Source organism: Coloeus monedula (genome assembly GCF_965178545.1).
Source record: "Coloeus monedula genome assembly, chromosome: 2".
Taxonomy (NCBI): Eukaryota; Metazoa; Chordata; class Aves; order Passeriformes; family Corvidae; genus Coloeus; species Coloeus monedula.
The window spans coordinates 64,193,525-64,217,805 of NC_138782.1; the positions used below are offsets into that span (position 1 = coordinate 64,193,525).

At 40.1% G+C, this 24,281-nt stretch overlaps 1 protein-coding gene across 2 annotated transcripts in view; it reads right to left on the bottom strand.

Annotated features, from left to right (window-relative positions):
* Positions 1 to 23,482, bottom strand: part of AKAP7 (A-kinase anchoring protein 7) — an 85,601-nt gene extending 62,119 nt beyond the window's left edge. For both annotated transcript variants that reach the window (XR_014227370.1, XM_082303262.1), the window contains exons 1-5: positions 23,297 to 23,482; positions 16,633 to 16,782; positions 15,425 to 15,570; positions 8,470 to 8,606; positions 4,073 to 4,233 (exon numbers count right to left, since the gene is read on the bottom strand). Coding sequence is in view for 1 of the 2 variants with exons in the window: in XM_082303262.1 (XP_082159388.1) it covers positions 4,073 to 4,233; positions 8,470 to 8,606; positions 15,425 to 15,570; positions 16,633 to 16,782; positions 23,297 to 23,456 (754 nt within the window). In the remaining variant the exon portion in view is untranslated. The remainder of the gene's footprint in view (positions 1 to 4,072; positions 4,234 to 8,469; positions 8,607 to 15,424; positions 15,571 to 16,632; positions 16,783 to 23,296) is intronic.
* Between the last annotated feature and the right edge of the window lie 799 nt (positions 23,483 to 24,281).

A 24,281-nucleotide genomic window follows, 5' to 3' on the forward strand; every position in this document is an offset into this window, starting at 1 on the left:
AGTATACCCTAGAAATGTTAAAGCTATTTTTACAAGCTCAATGACTTCCTGGAACAAATTTTTGGACAGCTTTCAGACTGCCTTTCATGCAGTTTGAAGTACTCTGTAATACCATTTTGTACCTCATTTTATAATGTCAAAATTACTGAATGTCATCTGCCTCTTACATTGGATGCAGCTGAATCCATTAGACAACTCTCTCCCCATAATTAGAATGGAAATGTGATATATGAAGCTTACTCAGAGCCACTTTACATGGGAAAAGATCAAAAATTCAACAGCTACATCAATATAGAACAATTGATAGTAAAATTGCATATGGAGCCATATTCTGTAATACAAATGGCCATCTTCTTCCCCAAGATTTCATTAGATACAGAAACCTGCTATGTATGTATGTTTACTTCCAGACTATTAATTTCTGCTTGTCTCAAAACCACGTTCCTTCAATTAAAAGGTTTATAATTTAGAAAAAGTATTCTGGCTTTTTATTGATTTTTTTTTTTTTTTTTTTACTTTACGCTTGGAAATGAAGAATAGCTGAGCATAGACAACTTAAAATTAGAACTGCCATGTTAAGCCATATTAAAATTCTTGAGTTCTTAGGGTTTTTTAAGCGATGGGCCAAAAGGTAAACCAGAGTCAAGCCAATTTCCCAATAGTTCCTCCACTGCTCCTTGGTTATGTATTAGTTAGGCTTTTCTAAAGTGAGCTGTCACTGTCCCAAACCACTGTCATGTATCAGCAAGCCATACTGTTATTTCAAGCACTCATCAGGAGTATGCGCAGGTTGTTCTATTTCTCTCCATCACCACATACACATACAGAAGAAAGATGAGTTCGTTCATAAAGTAGGATCCATGGAGCAGCTGGGCCAAGCAATCCCTACTTTGTGCACATACGCCAGTACATATGGTAAGTCTTACAAGACAGTGACAATGTGAAGGCAAAGTCCAAAACTGAAATAGAAGCATAAGCAGAACTTCCTAATAAAACTTGCTTCTTTTACTGGCTTCAATCCATTCTAATACTTCCCATAAATTTGTTATAATCACAAAAAGAAGTGTGTGAGAGTACCTTCTTTTAAACCACAATAAGCATATTGCTTCATTTTAATGAGCTGTTTATCAGAATAGAAAGAATGTAGATTAAGATCTAAAAGCATTTGCTGCCCTTGTTTTCAGTATGATTTCAGAGAATCATACTTCCAGTCCCACCTAACTAAACAGCAGCAATTTGGACTATCACCTTTTTGCTCGCTTTGTACAAATCAGTTGTTCTAATGGAAAATTACAATACCTTTGAGTTTCCAATTTTTTCATCATCTGAAATGACCTAAGAGCAGCTGACAAGAGGCAAAATTCATTTATCGTAGCTTCAGCCATCTGTAACTAAAGTGAACTAAATTAACTGAATTAAACTATTTCCCTAGGCTATCTGAAGTGAGGGCAATGTAATTCACCCTCAAATGGATACTAAATGTGTGGTTTCACAATCTTTAAAGCACATAAACTATCGTCCTTGTCAAAATAGACTGTTCCTCTCCAGCCCCGTGCCTGCCACTGCTCCCATCTTTCATGCCAACAGTTATGCAGCTATACAGTAAACTGCATGGGCAAACTGAATAGGCTAAAAATTAGCTGGCAAAGGTAAAAACATTAATTTTACCACAGCTGAATTCACCATGTGGCTGCAGAAAGGAGTCAGATTGCTTTGGTATGGTGGCAATGTAAGTTTATGCTTGAGTAAAGCTGTAATGTATCTAGAGAAGAAGATGGGTAGTATGACTCACTTTCCATTTCTCTCTCTCTCTCTAGTGTGGACTGTTAGGAAATCAATTCAGAGAGATTAGACGAAATGTCATTTATACACAACTAAAGTTAAAGAAAATTAGTAAGTTAGTTGTACTGTGTGTCAACCTACTGTTGTACTACACTGCAGTCTTAACTATTAAAATATTTAACCCAACAAATCAACATTTCTTAAAAACAAAGGACCAAAAGCAAATGAAATATCTGTATGTATAAACAGAAAAGTAACTTTTCCGTTCATGAAATACAAGCTCCCTCTCATGGTCAGACCATAACATGCATCATTAATCCATAAAATCAAAATCTGCAAATCCTGCAGGTAAAAACCAGGATTCACTTATCCACTTTTATCAGCTTCAAGCAGCATTTACAATATAGTTATCAAAATAAAGATCAAAACAAAGCAATTCATTACCTTTTCCAAATTCACTTAGTACTTGTGCTGGTTTTGGCTGGGGTAATTTTCTTCATCGTAGCTAGTATTGGGTTATTTTTTGGACTTGTGCTGAACAGAGGGTTGATAGTTCAGGTATGTTTTAGTTACTCCTGAGCAGTGCTTGCACAGAGCCAAGGCTTTTCCTGCTTCTCAGCCCCACCCCTCCAGCAAGAAAGCAGGAGGTGCACAAGGAGCTGGGAGGGGACAGCCAGGACAGCTAACCCCATGTGAGCACAGAGATATTCCATATCGTATGGTGTCATCCTCAGCATATATAGAGCTGGGGAAAGAAGAAGGAAGGAGGATGGCATTTGTCTTCCCAAGTCACTCTTAGGCTTGATGGAGCTCTGCTTTCCTGGAGACAGCTGAATATGTGCCTGCCCATGGGAAGTGGTGAATGAACTCCTTGTTTTGCTCTACTTGAGTGCATGGCTTTCGCTTTCCCTATTAAACTGTCTTTATGTCAACCCACGAGGTTTGTCACTTTTACTCTTCTGATCCTCTCCCCAAAATGGCCAGCAAAGAGTGAGCGAGTGGCTGTGTGGGGCTGAGCTGCCAGCTGGGACTAAACCACAACTGTCCTTCAAATATTCTGTGGTGTAGCAAAGCATAAGAAAAAGAGTTTTCTAAAAAGTCCTGTAAGTGTATATGTCACTGTAAGCGCATGATTTCTAAAAAGGTTTTGACAAAGAGTTATTAAAATACTCCTCAAACCTCTGTCAGAACAGTTTAGCATTACTCCTGGTAGATAATTACATGATGCTAATGTCTTTTAGTGGATTTTTTGGGAAGTAACTAGCAAATCAGAACAAACAGAAGATTCACATTAGCTGTGCTTTTCCTGGACTTTTGTCTCTGGCAAACCTACATTTACACTGGTATTAGCAGACATGCAATGACCACATGCAGATGTTATTATTATCAAAAAATTTTCTGTATTATTTATGGAACTAAATGGTGTCCTACCATTTAGAAGCTAATTTAACTTCATCTGTTTTCTATTGCCTGTGTTATCAGTATTTCTCCTTCATTCATGTCCAACACAAAATAACACATGAAATCAAAATTCACCTTAGAACATAGCAGAAGCCATACATAATCTTGAAGTAGCAAAACAGTGATTCCTTAATAAATTAAACTGAGGTTTTTGTAAAAGGTCAAACCAGCTGCACTTCAGAAATGAAACTATTTAACTGCTAAAGGAAACACTATATTAATAAAAACCTTTTCAATTTTTCCCTCTGTACTGGACTGCAAAGACGTAGCATGATAGTAGCAGTCTTTGCTACTCTGCAGAATGTCCTATATGGGTTATTGCACTATTAAAAAATGGTGTGACCTCACATTCCTCAGAGCACAAAAGATAATTCATCAATACTGAAAAACTCTTTTAAAGAGTCTTTCCAAGGAATAGTTGGAATTGCCGGGATAGTTTTAAAGGACACCAGTGAATTACAGACAGTACTGTTCTTTGAGAATTTGTATTAAATATCTGTAAACAACATACTTTAAGTATAGAGTCATAGACAGATAAAAAATAGGACCAAAACAAGGTAGCATGGAGTCTTTATATCCCATTTACAAATTTGCACTATGATTTTTACATATACTAAATAAAAAGTTATCAGAGAACAGTACTGTCTGTAATTCATTAACATCCTTTTGAAATATGCAAAGTAGGCTAGGAAATTAATTATGTAGCATTTACAGTTGTTAAAGGTAAATTAATATTGACTAAATTAGCACCAACTTATCTTTGTGTTCCATTCTCATTTAGTTTGTCAAGAAGTCTTTAAAACACTTAAACTAGATTGACAAGTTGTACCTGCTATTTCTTTAAGTAGTGTTGTTTGATCATTTTCTGCCAAATTCACAAATCCAACTTGATTTCTGAAGTGATCAATTCCTTGAAAAGATAAATCCACTCTTTTTCCTTTCAGGAGATTGTCTACAAAAACCTTGCTGTCTGAAAGAGCACCAACTGCTCTGTCAAGAGGAAAGAAAATATCAATGTCAAATATATTTCTGCTGTTAATATTGCTATTAATCATTATATCAATAAATGTAACAAAGGTTTTTTAGTATCAATTTATTATCTACTATGGTACTTTTGCACTCATTCCTATCAATACAGTTGTTGTTGTTGTTATTATTACCACCACCTTTTTATAAAGGTAAAGTGGTTCATATGCTGTACTGTAAAATCATACAAACAATAAGGCAGATTTATCAGCAGGTGCAATTCCTCAAAGAGTTTATCTCAGTCCTCAAGGTATCCAGATACTAAGATGACAGTGTCCCTATTACTTTGTGCATTCCATTTAAATAAGATGATTACTCAGAAGTATTTAGTTTTTCATTCTTAAATTAATTAACTTTTTTCTTCTCCTGATAGGTCAATTGAACTAAGATTCTGCTTCATTGAGTGTTAGTTAAATTATAAACAGATGTAAGTGACATTACATATATGATGATAAAATTATATGGAAATTTCAACTAAGCTTATGGAGAACTGTTATTAAAAGAGGTACTATCTCAATTTACGCCTACTTTCTGTAAGAGCTAAGAGGCATGTACACAATAACTGCAATAACAGGGTACAAGCCTGGTAACCTTTTAATAATCATCTTAATTAGCCACATCAAGTGTATGTACAATTACATCAAATAATTGTTTTCACCTGCACTTAAATTGATTCAAATGCTAAACAAAAACCACATAAACATTCCTATTGTTTTCTAAAAGATGTCTCACATGTCACGGTTTTAATTCTATTCAACAAACCTGAATTTAGTATTTTCCCCAAACCGATGCAGACTTTACAAACGCTAGATGGCAGTAATAGGTTAAAAACGCTGAAAAGAGGCATTTTTACTTTTTCTGTTCTAGCTGAATGAAAGCAATCACCATGATTTCTACAGCAGGTTAAATGATTTCACTGAAGCCTATACAATTACAAGAATCTCTACACATTTCCATTGTGTTTAACAAAGTGGACTCTTGATGTGAACTATGCATTAACTGGAACCTCGGCAAAGTTAAGAAACACGTGAAGGTTGATTACATGACAAAATATCCTTCTCATTGCTAGAGCTCTCCTGAGGTCTTTTTAGAAGGGTTTAATCTATAAGCTAGAAGTACTTTAGATCCTTTAAAACCATAAACAACAATGCCCTTACTTGTTCCTCGGCAAAGACATTTTACTTTAAGCATAGTCTCTGTCACTTACCTACCCTCTTATCACTGTTGGACAAGCCTGTTCCTGTGTCTTCCCTATGTGGTGTACTTCAAGACCTTTCAAAAACACGATCTAATACTGGTTCTACCTGTCAGATTACCTCACATTAAAGCAGGATAGATTTATTTATTTATTTATATGTATTTTTTATTAACATGAACCTAAAAATTGGTCCAAAACAAGTACAGATATTTCAAATACACTGCGTCAAATTAAGTTAAAGCTTGCAGAGGGCTTTAAAGTAGTGATTAATACATGTCTCTAAAATCCATCTCCGTATTTTTTATATATGAGAGTTAGTCCACAGAAAGTCATGGAAAGCTCTGTTCCTCAGCTGAACAAAGATTTATATTTCCATACTGTAGGGTCTGCTGCAGAACTCACTGACCAGGCCACGTCTACCCGATGAGTTCTATGAAAGGTCAATCCACACAGTGCAGTGTGCTTTCACTTTAGCAGTGTAGCATCGAAGATTTAGTTCTACTTTTTCTTTTATATATAATCTTGCAAACACTAAAATATGTAGAAAAATAGTTGTCATCTCACTCTAGCTATCTTGTCTTTTGTATTCTATCCATCACTTTATAATGTCTAACAATTGCTTTGTAAGAATAATGCACAAGGACAAACATTTCCACTGAAGTCAACAGCAAAAACCACAACAGTGGCATTTTTTTGTTATTCCATACCAAATAGTATTTAAAATGCCAACTAGAAATTACACTCAGTGCCACTAATCCACAGAGATACCCAAAAAGTTTACAAGCACTTTGATCTAAAGTGGAAAAAGGAAATTTAAAAAAATAATTAAACAGCATATTCTAAGTGAATACAAGCTAGAATTATAGAAGCAGTGACTTTTCTTTCTATATTGCTGTAAAGTAAATATTGTAGCACTTAAAATTCATGAAGTTTCTTTTTAGAAATTTCTGAGTTTTAATTTTGATTACTTGTTAGAAAAAGCAGTATCACAAAAAAAGCCAAGCTCAATTCTTTCAGTTCTGTTATTTGTAATGAAAAGGTGAGATTCACAGAGTCTTTGACAGAAAACTAGAAAGAAAAACTTGACACTATAATCTCATAACAAGGCATTTACTGCAAAGGCAGGCATCCTGATTTCTAGCACCTGATCCCATGACTATGCATACAGTTAGCATAAAGTAGAACTTCTTGGCTTGAAGGGAGTGCTGCCATGACTCTTTGATTGCTGGCTTTCTTTCTAGTTTCAAAATCTCACATTCTTGATTTCATACAGTCCTACAAAAAGACATGTGTAGTGTGTTCATGAAGGCTAGACGACAGTCAATCAGTTAGGAAACTTTCATGGGAATTTCAGGTCTGGATTTCCTTAGAAAGAGTGGCCTAGAATACAGATCTTCCATTTTCAGGGTGAAAGCTGTATGTACTAAAATACCACACAAAGGGCTTTGTGCTGAATTGAATGTTATGTTTAGCACATTCTTATCACGCATTTGACTTCAAATAGCATTCAACACATTTCATTTCTGTATAGACAGAGGCACTATTGTGCAAACACAGTTGAAAAACTGTAGATATCTGAGTAACTTAATGGATCCAAACCTAAGGATCTGTGCAACCTCAGATACACAGTTGACTAGCTGCACTTTGTTTGAGAGATTACTCTACTCCCCCTATATTACACAGAGGTTCTTTTGCCAGCCTGGATCTTGGTTTCTTTCCATTAAAAATTGGTGAAGCAAGAAAAAGAAAAATTCAGCATTTTACCCTTTGAGTTCTCCCAAAAGATTAAACAAAAAAAATCAATTATGAATTTTTTTTAAAGCCATTTAAAAGAACATGCAATCTAGAATACCTGAGGATAGCTGAGCTAGAAACCTACAGGAGGCATCTGGCCAGGGAAGGGGTGAATCTCTGAGGAAGCTGCTGCTGCCTAGAGGACAGTCCTGAGTGGCTGGACTGTAGAGTTCTGCTGGGAGAGGCAGAGAAGAACTCTGTAAGTCAGTGCTTAGGTGGCATTCAGACAGTGATAGCTGAGAAGGGGCTCATAGAGTAGCAGAATATTCTGAATTTAAGAATATTTGTTTTGGTACACAGTTTTGGACTCTTTAAAAAATACTCATGAGGAGGCACATATGCTTTGAGGTATCACCCCACGTTCCCTTTTTTAAAAGTTCGTACTTCAAACCCTTTCCAAAAAAATCTTACATAAACACCTGGCGGTTGTTCTCACCAATTTACAGGTGCTATCACAGTTTGCTCATCAACCAGGCAGGAAGAAAGTTCTGTGCTTACTCCAGGAAACTAAAGGCACATGGGAGAGGGGAGGGAATCTACCAGATCTAGTACCCCCTTTGCTTGCCTTTTTATTCTCTGTTCCTGGCTGTTTCTCTCCCCTGAGATCAGACTGTTGGAGATGAAGATGCTGACAGATTTGTATTGTCACAGGACAGGGAGGAGTATAGAGGTCTCAAGGATATAGCATTCAAAGAAAACAAGTGTGTAAAAACAAGGTAACTGATTTAGATATACTGATCATTCATTATTTTTAGGTGTGTCAAATGCTTTCAGCCCAAATGCTTCTACTTGTTAGAAGCATGCCCTTGACTACCAAATGGTTTCTACATTCTGTCTTGGATTCTCACCTTCTTACAAGCAATCTGCACTTTAACAGATTTTTAATTCCCCTGTCCTCTATATCAAAACATTGTTTTAAAAGAATTACTTTAGCAAACACAAGATCTGTGCATGCAAGTTCAGCACACAGTAGGAAAAATGCAAGGGAAAAACACATACTTTGTTCAGAGCTTATGACATACCAGAAGTTATGAAAATGGCTAATAGTAAGATTAGCATTTTAAAAACAACATGAATTAAACGTTCAGTAACCCTAGTAAATTAGGGCTGTGCATTGCACAAAAAAGTGTCAGTTAACCCTTTTAGTCTTTTTATGAACACATCAAACAAAAATACTAGTATATAATTAATTTACACTAAATACCTACATGCTAATTTCCTCTTCACTGGATAAATGCATCACTAACATGGTGACATGCAATGAGCCAGAGCGAACCATTGCTTTGGAAAGCCTTTGATCCTTTTGTATTATTGCATCTTGGACAGCCTGAATACTGCCAGTAATCTGGGAAGAAAGACACAGAAACAACAGTTAGCTGCTACAAAAATTACTGTATCCCATCACGCAAATGAACAAGAAAGCACACAAACTAAAAACAAACGTTTATGTAAAAACCATTCTAGCAGAAAAAAGTTTTATCCTCTGACAAAGCTGTGCTAATTAACCCAAGTGAACCCAAACTGGGTACAAATGGAGTGATTAATAAATCACTAGACACTCCCCATCTTAATGGGAGTTTCTTTCCATAAGGATCATAAACTCCTGAAGCAGATTAAGATCATCCAGTTTTACACTGCCAGTAATACCAATAAAAGGCCTTTTCAAGGAATTTCTCTGCCCACTCTGCTCAATTTTTATCTTGCTATGCAGAGAAGTGACTGGAAAAACTGATCTGTCGGGGTCCCTTCCCCCCTGCCATGTGGTCCTGAGAGAGGGGCCCTGGGGGGAGGCACGGGGTTTCCCTGCCCCTGGTCAGCCTCGTTCCCACGGGTTGGTTTGTGTTTCCCTGCATGGGCAGAAGGACCCTCGGGTCCTGTGATTGCCTCAGTTCCTCAGCAGATCCTCAGCCATGTGGCTGGAGAAATAAACATCTCTGAAACATCTAGCAAGAATTGGTCCATATAAATTTCTTTTCCACGGGCCTCGTTGATACTCGTGTTGCAGTATCCTCACTGTAACAAATGGTGGTAATACAAGCAGAACGATGCCCGATCCCTAAGGACAGTGACTGATTTGTGAGTAAACTCTGGCTTTCTCCTCTTGTTTTTGTTTTGCTGTTCCATCTCTAAACTATGGAGGAACCGTGGAAAGACTCTTGGCTCTCTGAGCTGCATATGGACATTTATCTTAAACTTGAAAAGATTCTTGAACAACGATTTGTAAATTTTAGCTTAATTCAAGCTCAAAAGGAACTGAAACACTTCCTGGCATGGTTGTTTAAGAACTTTTTATACGTTTCTTGGGATTTGATTCTTACCAAAGACTTTTGGAAGACCATTTGGACACAGTTAATTTCTGAGTCAAAATATATGCCGATGGAAGAATATTTTCGTGAATATTATTTAATTACAGGACTGTTGAGCAATGTCAGCTGTGTCCTGGCAAAGTTAAAACTGCCTCAGGGACCGTGTGACCCAGGCCACATGCACCGAGCCCTCTCCGAGCAGCAGCGAGGTAATTCCCGCACGTGGGCAGAGCGACGCGAGCTGCAGCGTCAGCAGCGGTGCAACCCAGCGGTGCCCGCCCGGCCCAGCACAGCGCGTGGTGGAGCGAGCCCTGTGAACACCCAACCGAGAGGGGCGGCGGCTGGCGGCGGTGGAGCGGAACCGCGCTCAGCCGAAACACGCGCTGGAGCAGGGCACGGGGGGGTCATCGCTCGGGGGCCCGGCCGAGACGTGGGTGCGGACCCAGGCAGCAGCAGCGCAGCTGGGAGCAGAGGCAGCGGTGCACAGAGAACTGAGCGGCGCGGCCGGGCCCACCCTGCGCGGCCCCGAATGCGGGAAGAGCGCGCAGGCACGAGCAGCCCCGATGGCCCCGGCAGCACTGACAACCCTGGCAATTCCAACATGGAAGTGAGCGAAAGAGAAAGCAAAAACACAGTGAGACAGAAAACAGCAACCACTCGGAAAAAGGAAAAAATCATCATAGCTAAGGTTTTAGGAATAGTAGAATGGTATAACGTTAAACAAAAATATGGTTTTATAACAAGATGTGACAACCAAGAAAACCTATTCATTCATAGAACTGCTATTAAAAAGAATAACCCTGAAAAATACATCCCAACTTTACGAGAGAGAAGTAGTAGGGTTCAAAATTGTGCAAGGTAGAAAAGGGTTACAAGCAGCGGAGGTCACTGGGCCTGATGGTGTTCCTGTAAAAGGCAGTATATATGCTAAAAATTGTAGTCATGTTAGACAATATCTCCATTATAAGCCCCCCCTACTGTCTCCCTTTTCTAATCCCACCTTTCCCTTCTACCCTATGTCCTATTACCCCCAATGTATTCCCAATCCGTTTGTTCACCCATGGTTTCCCTCACAAAACCATGCCTTTACCAATTGTTTCCCCAAAAAATCCCTTTCCAATGCTGAGTGGGGGATGAAGAGGGGGAGGGAAGAAATTAACTATTGTTGTTTAGAGTTCCAACAGGTACAAATAGAATAAACCATCTCCTGCCTCAGTTTCCCCACAAAGCAAGCTCGGAGAATCCTGTCTCCCTTCTGTCAGCCTTAAGATGTTCCAGAGAATGTGTTTGGACATTTAAAGGCTCAGGTGGGTGGCTTGTTTTGTTTTGAAACTATTCTGGTTATGTTTATCCAGTTGTTTTCAATGTTAAGTTTTAAATCTCTTTTTGTTAAAACTAAATGGGTGAAATGTCGGGGTCCCTTCCCCCCTTCCATGTGGTCCTGAGGGGGAGGCACGGGGTTTCCCTGCCCCTGGTCAGCCTCATTCCCCATGGGTTGGTTTGTGTTTCCCTGCACGGGTGAGGACCCTCAGGTCCTGTGATTGAGCAGTTCCTTGGCAGAGCCCCGGCCATGTGGCTGGAGAAATAAACATCTCTGAAACATCTACCAAGAATCGGTCCATATCTATTTCTTTTCCACGGGCCTTGTTGATTGAGATGCGTGTTGCAGTATCCACACTGTAACACTGATCTTTGCAGGACTGGGCACACACAAAACCAGAATATTCAGTAAATAATTTGTAGAGATATCTGATTTGCAATTCTGATTATATTGTCCAGTAGACAGATATAATTTATCTACTCCCTTCAAACGTATTTAGACAAATTTCCTTACAACATATATACAGCTCTAACTTCATCAGTTTTACTCTTTAAAAATACTGGAATTACATTTTCTTCATTGAAAATTATTTATATGGTTATACATGCTCTATAAATTGTATCCAAAATGTTTACTGTGCTTGACATTATGCTAGTTGTATTGTAGCAATTTATAAAACAAAACACCAAAAACTGTTTTTGAGTATGTTAGTGAAAATTAAATCAAATCCAATAAACTTGATCATCTGACAAAATTAATTACTTCCTAAAGCACAGTGAGCAAAGACATTACAGACAAATCATCTTTGGTGTATAAAGTCTGAAAGAAGCATGTTGAAAACGTCAATCTCATTTTTTTGTAGTTTACTTATTTGAAATTCAGTGGTGAATACTTCACAAATGTACTGTACAGATTTTACTTTTGTAAGATAAGCACAAAGAAGCTCTTAGGTATAAAAAAAGCATTGATAGATTTTGGTAGCTCTTTTAATCATAAGGAACACATAAATTTCCTGGAAAAAAACCCACAATCTAATGGGAGTGTTCAGTATTTTTCTGATTGAATTTCTTAAGATGAGTTTTGCCATGCAGAAGTTTTACCTAATGAGCCATAGATATCTAGTAGTGTCATATAAACATAACTAAATTATAACTTAAAGGAACCAATTCTAGGAAGGGAGGAGGAGGGAAGGTAAGAGCTACTTGCCAGAAAAGGTGATATGGTATTTACAAAACCACAAGTGTCTTAAGTAGTGTAGGACATATGAAGAAAATTCCACCAACATTTTATCATAAATCATGTTGTAATAAGACTATCTTCCTTCATATGTCAGAATTGACCTTATCCTGGATAAATAACAGTTTCATTGTCTCCGATACAGGAGCAATTTAACCCATATTTAAGCAAAAAACTGGTAAACGTGATGCCCGCTAATTACAATGTATTGACTGAATAATTATTTAAGTTAATAAGCTAAAGCAAAAAAAAAGAAACAAAACTCAAAAATTAAATAACTGTCATACTAATTACAATTTTATTCCATTTTCAACTATTGCTTCTAAATTTAATTTGCACCTGTTGAGCTAGCAAAGGAAAAAATATAAATGTAAGTGTACAAGCCCTTCACAGTACAGAAGACAGATGCTGGACTGTGTTATCATAGCAGTAAAAACCAACCTAGCTCTGAAAGAGATCATTATTACTCAGCATTTAGTTTAGCAGCCAAAACCCCACATCCCCGCACCCCTATGTAGTTCTTTCATGTTCTTTCATGGCTCGCTCTTTTATGCGAGCGCCAATGGCACAAAAAGAGTAGGAAATTTATACCTCTGAGATGTCGATTTTTCTGTCCAAAACTGGACAACAGGTTGAAAACCCACAGCGGGTTCAAGACCCAAAAAACCTCAATGGACAGGCTCACAGCTGTAAAAACTCCATGAGGAAGCCAAGCTAAAAACCTAACAAATAACATGGCGTCGGAACAGGGTTAAGTCCAAAGACAACCAGTTAGCAGTTCCAGAGAAAAGTTATTGCTGAATCCACCAAGAAAGTATGAAAAAGCCTGCCTTTTGGATACAGGTAAAATAAAAAGAAGGCTGAGAACGTTCTCTCTTTCTGGCTGAATGACAATGCTCTACACAATCAACATTATTTGGAAAGAAAAAAAACCATTTTCAAGTAAGTTTTTTTTTTTCTAAATCTCAGAAATTTGTTTTTAAGATGTTTTTCCTGAAGTTATGTGATCAAAATGTAACACAACAGCTGTTGAACAGGTGTGCCATCACAATGCGTATCACAACTTCGGATTTGTTCTGTTTCCTCCAATAAATCTACAGTGCAATTAACATTTGAGTGTACTATCAATTAAGCAAAATAGGACTCTTCCAACACTGTATAACAAGATATGACCCACCACATAAATAAAAACTTTAAATTGCTATTTAACCTGTTATTTACATCATCTTACAAAGTATTATTTTACATTTCAAGTGCTATCATGCTATTGATTTTTACTTGAAATGTCCTAACTTAATTAAAAAAACTGTTTCAAGGCAGATCACACTTAAAATTCCTCCCTCTGAATTTTTAAAAAAACACTCAAAAAAAAAAAGGCCTCAACTACTGATTTCAAGATCTCCTGTCCCATTACTTGAAATACATTATTCTGAAGAGTAACAGAAAAACAGTTTTGCTTATTGCAAAGATACTACTAGGAAGTAAATACAAAGCTTTAAAGATTTAACAGATCAAAAGTACTTATAGTCAAGACTGGAGAACCCTGAATGGCTAACCTACCAAGTGATAACACATCATGTAAATCATAACTTAAAAAAAAAAACAAAACCCCAAACAAACAGAAAAGGATACAATGATCATAATCCATTTAACTCTTTTTGCACAAGTAATAATGCAAAGTCTATATAAATTCAAACTTAATGGAACAACATTTTTCATTTCTGAAGATTCCAAACAATTAAAATGAAAACAAGGAAACTGTTCATTTTCCAAGAGGAACAGTTGATTAAATGTTTCAGAAATATCCTTTATTACAAAATTTCCTCTGTGTAAAGCTTAAGTTACTACATAAAATACAAAGAAAGAGTATTAATGCTTAAAATACTTCACTGGAATAAAATCAGATCTTCAAAAAAATAAACGTCTCTCACTACCAACTGAAATACTACCAGCAGTTACCAGATTCACTCTGGATATCAAGAAACCAGGTGTCTAAATGTTGGCTAATATTGCCTATACAGATTCTAATGTGTATTTTCTACTTTCAAAACAACTCTACCTCTAAGGTAAGTATAAACAAAACTTTCTAGCAAAGTCCTGGAATTCTCAAATGCTCTGAGATTTAATTTAAACAGTTGTTTCTTTACCTCTGTAAATGATATGACTAAATAAATGACATATAAAAAACCAAGCATACTTAAGACCTTCCCAACCAACCCCTGGGCATAGTAACAATCATGAGCAGGAATTCTCAATTACCAGATTATATAGCCCCTACATTATTCTTGCACTTGATAAATCATGGAACAGACTGGAAGAAAAGATATTTTAGAATAAGGTGTCACAAAAGAGATCCTACAATATTTGTATCAGGTTATCCTGTATCTTATAAAACCAACCTTTACAATCTCTTCTTGACATACTATGTTTTGAAGAATCAAAGACTGCAGTGTCATTTTCAAATCTATTTTGGTTTATTTTCATTTGGTATTCTCTTTCACTTTTTCAGAGAATTGATAACACAGACATAGGATGAGTTAAAATTCATCTGAGATAGCTCCTGATATTAAAAAAAACCCCTGAACTAAATTTGCAAATGGTGTTAAACTGCTGGGTTCAACTTTTTAAACATAATGCACCTACTTTCCTTGTTTCAGACAAAAAAGATATCAAAGATGTACCAAAAATAACCTGCAGCATGTAAGAAATCATTTTCAATGAGACAACTCCTGTAAATGCAAGAAAATGCCTTTTCTTAAAGAGCTCTTTGCACTTCCTGAACCCATTTCAACAACATCTCACTAAAACAACAGTTGTTGCAATTTTAAATAAGATGATCCATTTTACTGGAAAATGCTAAACTACAAACTGCCAAGTTAAAACAGTAACAAATCCAAATATAAATTGTATCTATAAAGAAAGCTAAAAATACAGCTAGAGAATTTCTTATTAAATTAAATAGGAATGTCTCTCTTCTTTATGCTATGTGAACAACAAAATAAGCAATACTATAACACTATAGAGGGGAAATTTCAGCCACCTTCAGTGAAATCTATAAGACTGACAAACTGAATAAAAATGTAAGTATATCTTTCCTCCAGTCTTTTCTAGAAAAGCAATTTTGTTCACAAAAATGTTACATAACACAGAGTTACTCATTGAATAGGCTGCTAATGTTTCTTAAAAATACCTGAAAAATAAAATTGTTTTCCATAATACCAAGCACCGTTCTTCTTATAAACACATGCAGCTGTTGGAGTAATTCTGGTTATTCCAAATTAGTATAATAAAGAATATCACCTTTGGATTAGTAATTGGAAGAGAAACAAAATAATTTGGCTGATGTTGTTTATTCTTTTTCTTCTTTCTCTCAATGCCTTCTTCAACATCCCTTCCAGTAGTCCGCTTTCTTTTCTTCTTACTATTTAGTTCAGAAGTTGCATGCACTGAAGAGAAAAAAAAAAGTTACTTTCGGCACACAGACATATTAAAACAAAGACACTCTTAATATCACACCAACAGGAGCTGGACTTCAGTCAACTGACTGGAGCATGTCTTCCCACTCACCTGCTCTGCCCATGCTCTGAACTGTCTGACTGGGATCCAACTCTGACCTGAATTAATGCAGCCATACAAGTGAAGTATCACACCTGAACTAACAGCCTACACCTCTAAGCAGGGTTTATAAGCTGCTAACACAGACAGACACACGGCTTCCAAACCACTGAGCTTCCCTTAGCCAGCGTACTACGGGAACGGGGCAACAGCCCTGCAAATTGTCTACACCTGAACATGGACATGACTGTAGAGCAAAAGGACCAATATTAAGCTTCAAAAATCTCATGCATTCTGCATTTTGAAATATAAAACATAGTAATACATAGGATTATTAAAGGAAAAAGTTGTAGCAGACTAAGACTGACCAACCTATAGCACAAGAACCAAAGCCAGCCCAGAAGAAAACGTCATCCCAGTCAGATCTGCTCTCTACCTCCTCCTTTCCCAGAGACACCTTCTGATGTAGTGTAAGAAATGTGCATGTCCTCAGTTCTTCCTTTGCACATAATTGTTTTTCTCTTAGCTCATTTCCTTGAGCCTTTACAGACCCTCTCCCACCACATGACCTGATACATACCCATAAGCTGACCAGGCTGCAAACATCCACTGTCCAATTAGAAGTGTACTTCCAGCCCCATGCTGGGAATACAAATATTTTAAGACAGCTCACAAAACCCATGACCCAAGAAGCTCACATACATTAACGTGAATTAATACATGAAACATCTTTATTCTGACTCATTGCTCCACAGGGTAACATAAAGGTGAATTTTTAATATGCTCAAGTATTTGCAGGACTGAATACTAATAAGAGAGGCTCTGGACTGTAACCTGTTTGCAGGGAGACTGTTCCATGTGCATGGCCCATGTGTCCGTGCCAACAGGTAAGACCAAGAACTGAGTGCATGATGTGTTTATGCTTTCACATTACTTCTGTTTAATGTACTTACTAGCACATTCCTCTTCAATATCTGTGTCCACAAATGGCATTTCTGCCATTAGAGAGTCTACTGAATCGGCAGCACATGGCTCTTCTCTCTGTAGTGTTTTTTCCTTATTCTCTTTAAAGATTTTCTTTTGCTGTACATTTTCCAGCCCATCTGTAATATATTTAAAATAACACATTGGGTCTTAGTTTTTGATATAAACAGCTAAGAGACATTATACATAAGCAACATACCAAGTAAACATTTAATTAATTATCAGCAAATAAGTATTTACATATACCCCGCAAGGATCTTGTTCTTCTTCTTTGTCAAGAGATCAATAAAAATACCTTAACGTTTTACATGAAATTGCAAAAAAAGAGAGTTCAGCTTTCTAATAAACTATGGTTTTGTTTGGTCTTTCCAAGTAAATGGAATTGAATGCAAAAAATTTTTAAAATATACTGATAAATGAGCATAAAAAATAGTAGCCTTCAGCCATCACAAAGTTCATTTTAGATAACAGTAATGGCATATGAAATTCAGTGCAAACAAACAATGGCAAATGAATTCCACTGTAAACACACTGAAAATGAGCCATGAAGAAGCAGGAAGGGAATCCTACCATTTCACATGTAACAAAGGGTTCTCAGCTGACTCTATCATTCAGGAATGAGATGATTACTCTATTCCTGCATCTCCCACACAGTATAGCATATTTTAGACAGCAATGATCTGAATTTCTCATTCTAAGAACTGACTTAAAGTATTTAAGCTAAAGAAGGAAATCAATATGAAACAAAATACATCTTGCATGTACAACGATATACATGAAGCTCTAACTCAGTGTAATACCACAATCACAGAATATTTTGAGTTAGAAGGGACAGAATAATCTCCATTAACAAGTTTTTTAAAAGGTCTTTTTCCCCAAGAGTACCAACTGAACACGAGTCATTTCCTTATGTCTACTTCACATTTCTGCATCAGTAAACTCTAATACTGGCATATTAAGTTATACCTTTAAAAAAAAAAGAATAAGTAAAATCTTCTCTAGCAGCAAACAATGTGCATATGATCAAGCACCCCGCAATACCCTTTTGGGAAAACTCCACAAAAGGATTACTGTAGTGGAAGGAGCTGTATGTCAGAATTGCAGTTTATTCCAGGGCAGCTCATTACTACAGACAAGACACTTTCAAAGCTCCTCTCATGACCAGTGCAGATAGCCAAAATCTGGCCTAAGAGGAAAATTCAGCAGCAAAAGCCTACTATGTTCTTGTGGCATGCAAGGCTACACACGTATAAAATCGATATTACAAACCCAGTGTGGGTGATTATCACCCTGTGGAATGTTTCTTACACATATCACTTTTTGCTAGGGAAGATAATTAAAAGAACAATCTGATTAAATGCTAATTCACTCCAGGCTAAAGTAGGGAGCCATAAATCACTCTGTGGTTGTAGTCTGACACCTAACTTTATCCCCAAGGCTATTCAAAGGAAGCAAAGTATTTAGATTTGTTACTTGTTCCCCCTGCAGACACTAAAGAACTATGCATAACAAACAGATGCTAAAGCAATAATAAAATTATTTCTTCACATTTAGATTAAAGCTTACACAAATCAGATTGTTTCTGGTGATCCATGAGCATACAGAAAATAACAACCCCAGATCCAAAGAGATCTCAAAGTGAAGGACAAGACAGAGACCCATGAAACGAACAAATAGGTCAGGTTGGGGCAGAAAACCTCAAAATTCAGCACTACAGAATCATAATCAGCTGGGAGAAAAAGGGGTTTGTTAAGGTAGCATCAGCTACAGAACAAGGACTCACATAAATCTGAGGGGTGTATATTGCAGATTACAGGTTTCCTTTTCTCTGGCTGCTCAAAAAGCAACATACTTGTGCCACTGAAAAATGCTGCCTGTTCACAATAGTAAAGGCACAGCTACAGTAATTAACAATGCACCTTCAGTAAACTGAACCGAGCAGGCACTGTGTCTAAATTCTACAGGTTGTGCCTCTAGCAAAAAAACCTAGATCACTTTTTTTGAAATACTAATTAAAGAAATCAGCAACAAAATTCAAGAATTGCATTCTAGTCACTAAAACCACCTGGAAACAAGATTTTTCAAAATTCTTGACATAATGTTGATAATCTGAAACCTAGATCAACAAAACGAGCTTCCATAGGAACTCCTTGACCATCAAGCTGCTACAGGATAAACTCTTTTTTCTTAATTGAATGCTTAATTATATTTGCCTGAATGTCATATATGAGTAGGTGTATACATTATTCCCTTATTTGTATTTGTTAACTGACTGCTGATTTTCATCAGCATTTGTCATCTGTTCCAGCAGGAAAAAAAATCATGATACACCTAGCTCATAAAGGAGAGACCACAAAAACAAGGAGCGATAAAACATATTTGATTGCACTTTGATCCCAGCTGCCTTCTCTACATACTCAGATTATAGTTTCACATAGAATAATCTTCTATTATTTGACACATAAATATCACAGATCACAGTGAGATTTGGTCTTCAGGCACTGTTCCCTGTTTACTACATTTATGTCAATATGTTTAATATGTTTATCACAGAATCAATTAGGTTGGAAAAGACCTCTGAGATCATGAAGTCCAGTTTATGACTGAACACCACATTGTCAACAAGACCATGGCACTAAGTGCCATGTCCAGTCTTTCCTTAAACAGAACCAGAGACATGACTCCAACACCTCTCTGGGCAGCCCATTCCAGTATCCAGCCACTATTTCCATGAATAATTTTTTCCTAATGTCCCACATAAACCTCCCCTGGTGCAGCTTAAGCCTGTGTCCTCTTGTCCAGTCGCTGGCTGCCTGGGAGAAGAGGCCAACCCCCAGCTGGCTACTGCCTCTTCCCAGGTAGTTGTACAGAGAGGTAAGATCCACTAGAGCCTCCTCTTCTCCAGACTAAACACCCCCAGCTCCTTCAGCTGCTCCTCATAGGACTTGTGCTCCAGACTCTTCACCAGCTCCATTGCCCTTCTCTGGACATGCTCCAGCACCTCAATGTCCTTCCTGAATTGAGGGGCCCAGAACTGGACACAGGACCTAAGGCATGGCCTCACCAGTTCAAGTACATTGGGACAACCACTGCCCTGGTCCTGCTGGCCACACTATTGCTGATCCAGGCCTTTTCTGCTGGGCCACTTTCCAGCCACTCTGCCCCCAGCCTGGAGTGCTGCAGGGGATTGTTGTGGCCAAAGTGCAGGGCCCAGCACTTGGTCTTGCTGAACCTCATATCATTGGATTCAGCCCATCAATCCAGCCTGTCCAGGTCCTTCTGCAGATACTTCCTACCCTCCAGCAGATCAGCACTCCAACCCAGCTTGATCTTGTCTGTGAATTTGATAGTGGTAGACTTGATCCCCTCATCCAGATTATCAGTAAAAATACTGAACAGGACTTGACCCAAATTGATCCGTGGGGACACCACTAATGACCGGCTGCTAACTGGATGCAGCACCATTCACCACCCCTCTCTGGGCCTGGCTATCCAGCCAGTTCATAACCCAGCAGAGTGTGCCTGTCCAAGCTGTGTGCGGACAACTTTTCCAGGAGTGTGCTGTGGGAGATGGTGTCAAAGGCTTTGCTGAAGTCCAGGTAGACAACATTCACAGCCTTCTCCTCATCCACCAGGTGGGTCACCTGGTCATAAAATGAGATCAGGTTGGTCAGGAAGTATCTGCCTTTCCTAAACCTGTACTGACTGGGTCTGATCCCTTGGTTGTCCTGTATGTGCTGTATAATCATGCTCAAGATGATCTATTCTATCACCTTGCTGGACACTGTAGTCAGACTGCCAGACCTGTAGTTCCCTAGATCCTCCTTACAGTATTTCTTGTAGGTGGGTGTCACACTGGCCAACCTCCAGTCACCTGGGACCTCCCTGGTTAGCCATGACTGATGATAGATGGATTATGGACAGCAGCTTAACAAGCTCTTTTGCCAGCTCCCTCATCACCCTAGGATGGATCCCATCCAGCTCCATACACTTGTGAGCATCTAAGTGGTTAAGCATGTCACTAACTACTTCCTCCTGGATTACAGGGGGTCCATTCTGCTTCTCCTCCCTGTCTACCAGCTCAGCTGGGGCCAGCTGTCCTGAGGATAACAAGTCTTACTGTTGAAAACTGAGGCAAAGAAGGTGTTAATTACCTCAGCCTTTTCCTCATCTTTGATGATTATACTCCCTTCCATGTCCAACAAAGAACAGAGGTTTTCCTTGGCCCCCTTCTGTTATGAATGTATTTATAAAAACTTTTTGTTTTCCCTAACAAAAGTGGCCAAATTAAGTTCTGAGTTTTCACCTCTGTAATTTTCTCTCTACATGACCTAACAACATCCTTAAACACTTCTGAGTCACCTGTCCCTTTTTCCAAAGGTGATATACTCTCTTTTTTTCCCCTTGAGTTCCTGTGAAAGCTCTCTGCTCAGACAGGCTAGTCTTCTTCCCTACCGGCTCATCTTTCAGCACACAGGGATGGCCTGCTCCTGCGCCTTCAGGATTTCTTTCTTAAAGTATGTCCAGCCTTCCTGGGCCCCTTTGTTTTCAAGAACTGTTTCCCAAGGGACTCTACAAATCAGTGTCCTGAACAGGCCAAAGTCTGCCCTCTGAAAGTCCAAGGTAGAGGTTTTGTTGGTGCCCCTCCTTACTTCACCAAGTATTGAAAACTCTTATAGCTTTGTGCTCACTCTGCCCAAAGCAGCCTCTGACATCTCCCACCAGCCCTTCTCTGTTCATAAAGAGCAGGTCTAGTGGGACACTGCCCCTGTAGGCTCCCTCACCAGCTGTGTCAGGAAGTCATCTTCCAAATGCCCCAGGAACCTCCTAAACTGCCTCCTTTCCACTGTGTTTGGTTTCAAGCAGACACTGACAGGTTAAAGTCTCCCACTAGAACAAAGTCTGGCGATTGTGAAACATCATCCAGCTGCTTACAGGATACTCCATCTGCCTCTTCATCCTGGCTGGGTGGTCTGTAACAGACTCCCACCAGGATATCTGGCGTACCAGCCTTTGCCCTGATTCTCAGCCCTGGGCACTCAACTGTATCATCACTATCCTCAAGCTCTGTGCAGTCAGAACACTCCCTGAGGTACAGAGACACCCCAGTGCCTCTCCTTCCTCTCCTGTCCCCTGTGAAGAGCTTGTAGCCACCCACTGCAGCACTCCAGTCATGATGGTCACTCCACCACATTTCCCTGATGGAGACTACATCATGGCTTTCCTGCTGCACAACGGCCTCCAGTTCCTCCCATACTGCGTGCACTGGTGTAGATGCACTTCAGCTGGGCTACCAATTTTGCCCCTAACTGTGGCATGCAGCCCTTAGGCTTGTCCCTAGTGAGCCTGGTCTCATCCCCTTCGCCCTTCAAATCCTCTCAATCAGCCCTGCCAACTCATTGTCTAGAATACTTTTGCGCCTGTTAGGTGAACACCATCTGTCTCCAGCAGGCCTGGTGCCATATAAACCTCCCCATGATCAAAAAAATGCAAATTCCACTGATGGCACCATCTTTAAACCACTTGTTGATCACATGGGTTTTCCTGTTCCTTCTGGCATTCATCCCTGCTACCAAAGGAATCGAGGAAAACATCACCTGTATTCCTGTCCCTTCAACCAGAGAACCCAGTGCCTTGAAGTACTGTTTGATTACCCTGGTACTTCTCTCATCAGCCTTGTCACTGTCAACCTGGACAGCCAACAGTGAGTAGTTACCAGTGGGCCAAATTAGTTCAGGGAGTCTCTTGGTAATATCCCTTACTGGGCCACAGGAAGTCGTCAGACTTTCCTGTGGAATGGGTCCAATCGGCATATAGGGCCCTCAGTTCCTCTCAGAAGCAATTCACCCACTACAACTACACTTTTTTCTTAATACCTGTATTTGTGATCTGCCTGGTTGACTGCATTGGTCTGGAAGACCCTCCAGATAGACCTTCTTCTCCACTGTTTTCTGCCTGACCCTTGAGATCCAGAGCCTTGTAACTATTCTGTAAGGGCAGCTGGGAAGGCAAGGGATGCCAGGAAGGGATTCTTCTACCTCTCTGAGCAGGGATCTTTTTCCATTCCACCCCTTCTGCCTGATGGCAAGAGGGTCAGAGCTCCTTGACTCTTGCTGAGCTTTCATCTGCTGCTTTCTATTCATATTTTTAATAACAAATGAATCCTTTAGAGACAGTTTAACTGAGAGCTGTAGAAGTAGATGGTCTTAGTGTCGAGGCATTTTTGTCCAGTGCTGGCACTACAGATTCCTACTTTCATAGCTAAGGAACTAAAAAAAAAAAAGAATAATAATAAAGTTTCTCATGCAAAAAATGGTGGGGTTAGTATTCAACCAAGTCAGATACACAGTTAAGGAACTAAAAACAAAAGGAGCAGTAGTAAAACATAAGGGGAAAATGGTAGATTTAGTATTCAGTCAGGTTGGATGCATACATGGTCGGCAGGGCTAGGGACTGAGCGGGGCAGGCAGGCAAGCGCGGGAGACCTATCAGCAACAACCCACGATTAGGTTGGAAAGTTTTCCCCTACGCCCCAGCGCGCCCCGCACGCCGCAGCGTCCGCCCAGCGGGCGCGGGGTCTCGCAAGCGCCTGCCCTCTCCCCCGGCCCGCACCGCTGCCCCGCCGCCTCTCACCGTGCTCCGGGGCCGCGCAGGCCGCGCTCCGGGCATCGCCCCCGGCCCGTTCCGTTCCCGCCGCCGGCCGCAGCGCCATGGGCACGGCCCGCCGGGCGAGCAGGGCTCGGGCCGCCGCCAAGCACAGCGCGGGCAGGAGTCGCCGCAGCAGCGGCCGCATGCCCGGCCGGAGCGAGCAGCGCTGCCCGCCGAGAAGCCGGAGCGGGTCTGGCGGAGCCGCCGCGCCCCTCGGGGAAGCAGCGGGGGAACGGGGCCGTGCGGCCGTGGAACTACAGCTCCCGGCGCGCTCCGCGGCGGGTACGGCGGGTGGGGGCAGCGGCACGGCCCTGCCCCTCAGCTGCCCGCAGCGTGCGCTCCGTAGCGGCGGCGGGGCCGGGCCGGCCCTCAGAGCGAACGGTGCGGCCTGGAACGTGAGATCCGCGATTCGTGCGCAGCTTTCACTCGGTATCTTAATGAGAAGTGGCTGCCCCAGCGCTCGCCCTAGTGGGGAGCTGCAGCCAGCGGGAGTGGCGTCCCCCAAAATAACCGGCTGTAGCTTAGGGCTGCAGAGCGGTAATTAACATTAATTTAGCAGCGGTCTGGAGGAGAATAGACAGTCTTGCTCTAAATGTGCTCTGCTTTACGCAGCCCGGGCACTCTGACCGCTGGCACTAAGGACTCTGCTCCGGCTGTACAGTCTCGTCTTGGGAATGGCTTCAAGGGTGATAAATTACATAGAGAATAGAAATTTTGACTTCCCCTGAAGTTGCCGAATAGAGCTTAAAAGCTAACTGGCAGAGAAAGATAAAAGGATGTAAAGGTATGTACACAGGATTATAAGCGTGGCTGGAACCAGTGGGAAGCAGATAAAAAGAACTGTGTGTGGGAGAGGCTGCTGCTCTGAGGGAAGGAAGGTGAGACGCACGTTTCCTGTCTAAATAAAGACTTGGTGCCTCTTGGAAGCCAAATTCTGTCACGGCGTTTGGTGGGAGAAGCCATGCTGAAT